General features: G+C 30.0%; 1 protein-coding gene across 1 annotated transcript; it reads left to right on the top strand.

The window, feature by feature from the left end:
- The first annotated feature begins 913 nt into the window (after nt 1-913).
- Nucleotides 914-1,891, top strand: LOC128507847 (odorant receptor 131-2-like). The gene has a single exon (XM_053478973.1). It carries the CDS (start codon nt 926-928, stop codon nt 1,889-1,891), a length of 966 nt encoding a protein of 321 aa, XP_053334948.1. The 5' UTR covers nt 914-925.
- Nucleotides 1,892-3,369: the final 1,478 nt, after the last annotated feature.

The following is a 3,369-nucleotide window of genomic DNA, read 5'->3' as shown; positions in this document are numbered from 1 at the left end:
CTTTCAGATGTAAAATGTGACTCATTAGATTCTAATACAAAAGTCTACTTTCCATGTGTTAACTGTATAATACTTGTGGCAGAAGTATTGTTTCTGAAACTGTTTACTAATAAGATAAATACAGCTCTCTGTTTATGATCTTGTTACATGTCATTTGCATGTAAACCAGGTTGAGTTTAGACTTCATGTCTTGTCAAATTTGGCAAATAAATGTTTAATTAAAATGGTAATGTTTGTATTGTTTTTTTTTTTCATTCAGTTAAAACATTTAGTAAATGTAGCACATTTGTTTGTTAAATAATAGTATAATTTTCAGTATATTCTACCTTCCATTTTAATTATATCTACTCAATTATTTTACTCATTTTCACTTTGCATTAACTTCTGATTTTTTTATTACATTTACTTAATTTTGTACATCATTGTACTAAATATAGTTATTCAGGTCTACTTAATTTTTTTACTGGATTGTACTCAACTCATGAAGTATATTTTACATGATTTTTATATTTTTTTTTATATTTACTCAATATTTTTAAGTGTAAAAATGTTTCACCAAAAAAATTGAGTACAGCACAGTTTTATTTTTTAGAGTGCAATGACATACATTTCATAAACCTTTTCATAAACAATTTAATTTGTCTATGAAATGCATCACATAAATACATAGAAACTAACTAATAATTTTCCAGGAAGGTATAAACATAAGATTTGTTATTACGCTCTGCAATATTTCATCATCATTTCTCTCTCTCTGGGGCTCATTAAGTGCCTATTACAACCCTCAGTGCACAACTACTTTACTCTTCAGAGCTGGGCATATAAAAGTGGTGTTTTGTGGAGGTGATTTGGTGATTTGTAAAGTTTTGTCCCCTGTTTTTCATCATATCTGCAAAAATTATATGGTTCTATTTTGTATAATATTATGCCAGATACTAATGAAAGCACACCTGAGGGATTGCTTATACATCAGCAAATATATCAGATTACAGTGCTTGAGGGTGGAATACCAAAAGCTACTTTTGCAATGTTAATGTCCTTGTTCTTTATCTATTTAAATGGCATCATGATCTACACTCTTTGGAGCAAGCCTGTTTTTAAAGACACTCCACGATACATTTTGTTTAATCACATGCTTATCAATGATTCATTTCTGCTCTTAGTTACCTCTTTGTTGTATGTTTTATGTTATGCCTATCTCACGATAGTCATGTATGTCTGTGCTTTTTTAGTTTTTGTTTCAAGTACAACTTTCAATAATGCACCTTTAAACCTGGCTTTAATGTCACTAGAGCGTTATGTGGCCATAAGCTTTCCTCTAAGACATGCTGAAATAGCCACTCAGAGAAGAATTTTTATTGCCATTGGAATTATTTGGTTTATGGGTCTAATGCAATTTACGGTTGATTTGCTTTATGTAGTAGTGACAGATCCTAAATTTTTAACTTCACCAATATTTTGCACAAGAGAAAGGATTTTCATAAGGCAGTGGCAGCTGGATGCTTTTCAGAACTTCAACATTTTCTACTTTGTTTCTGTGTCTGTGATCATGCTTTTTACATATGTCAAAGTTTTAATCACAACCAGATCTATTTCCTCTAAAAAAGACTCTGCTTCAAAAGCTCACAAAACTATAGGGCTGCATCTCATTCAGCTGGGTCTGTGCCTCATCTCTTTTTTTTTTAGCCTTATAGATCGAGCTGCAGCAATGACTGGCAGCAGCATCCTCTACTTGGAACTGCGTTATCTTAGCTATGTGTTTCTGGTGGTCCTGCCACGCTGCCTAAGCCCACTCATCTATGGACTGAGAGATGATGCTCTGCGACCCTTATTCGTGTACTACTTTTGTTGTGCCACAGGCAAATGCAGGTCTAACGTGAATGTACACTGAATTATAGAAGTTATTTTGATGCATAAGGATACTGCAACCTGTTTAAAGTCATATTTACTGTTGTATAATGTAATGGTGAAAATACAGAATAAATGGTCATGAGCACCTACTTTGTAATTTAGAATAGAAAGAAGAAATATAAATTACTATATAAAATAGAAATATAAAGAAGTCTCAGAATATTGTGAGTTTTGATTCAGGTCTCTAATACACAACTTCTCTATGTGTTTTGTTTAAAAACACACTGATTGTTTGCATGCAGATGAAATAACTTACACATTCTTACGCCAAAGGGACTAAAGTGAAGATTTATTTATTTAAATTATATGTTTAAATTATAATCATCGTAACTCAACTTTCAAACTCAACTTTTTAATCATATCATTTAAAATTTAAATATCAATTTTATTCAATTTGCGCATAGCCAATTACAACCTAATACTGTCCAAATCTTATAACTGTAGTCTGCAGAAACGTTGATGCACAGTAAAATTAAACATAAAAAAGTATTTTAACCATTAGCTGATTTAAAACAAGAAGTAATATAAAGTATGTGCTTATATACAGTATACAGTGTGTTTAGGGATTATCTTAATGCTTTTCCAAGTTTGGAAGCCACATATGAGCACACTATATATTAATTTACTTTTTGACCTAATTTTAATTAATGGCTCAATACACGTATGCAATATTTTGTATTGTATTATAATATGTACACTTATTATTATTTGGAATAAAAGTCAAAGCTACTGTATGTGACATAATATACTTATTTCGGAGATACTATTTCGACACACCATAAATTAAGTTGATAAAAGAAAATCTGTCAAAGTCACCTATCAACTCAGTGGCTGGGCTCTAATGCTGATCAGCTCAAGTCGCTTGCTTTGGGCTATCAGCTACAGCTTCTTACTGTTTAATCTTTCAGTTACGGTTCAAGAAAAATGTACACATATTTTTTTTTTATTCAAGTCAAAGCTATGTGACAGTTTTAAATAAACATGTAATAAATTAATAATAAAAGATTTAAATTAATTCATTAAATGAGTCACTTAGTAATTACCATTTACACCTGATATAAATATTTATAAGTACATTGTAAATTGCAATTTAAATGTATTATTTCTTTCTTTCTTTCTTTATTTATTTATTCATTCATTCATTCAAATATGTTTTTATTTAAAGATTCATATTTTTTTATTAATCATTATTATGTTTGAAATAAAAAAAATATATTTATAATAGCAATCAAAATGTAACTAGAACAATAGTGTTAAGAAGCTAATCATATAAGTTGAATGTATTATACTGTTTGTACAAATGTCCATACAAACAGTTAATATTGTCATAGTCTACCACATAGCTACCTAGGTTTGATTCCTGCATACAGTGGAACCTTGGATTACGAGCACAATTCGTTCTGGAAATGGGCTCATGTTTCGAAACACTTGTAAATCAAAGAAATCTAAGAAATTTCT

Source organism: Clarias gariepinus, chromosome 19 (genome assembly GCF_024256425.1).
Source record: "Clarias gariepinus isolate MV-2021 ecotype Netherlands chromosome 19, CGAR_prim_01v2, whole genome shotgun sequence".
NCBI lineage: Eukaryota > Metazoa > Chordata > Actinopteri > Siluriformes > Clariidae > Clarias > Clarias gariepinus.
The sequence above is the reverse complement of the archived record's forward strand: the minus strand, read 5'-3'. Positions and strand labels throughout refer to the sequence as shown.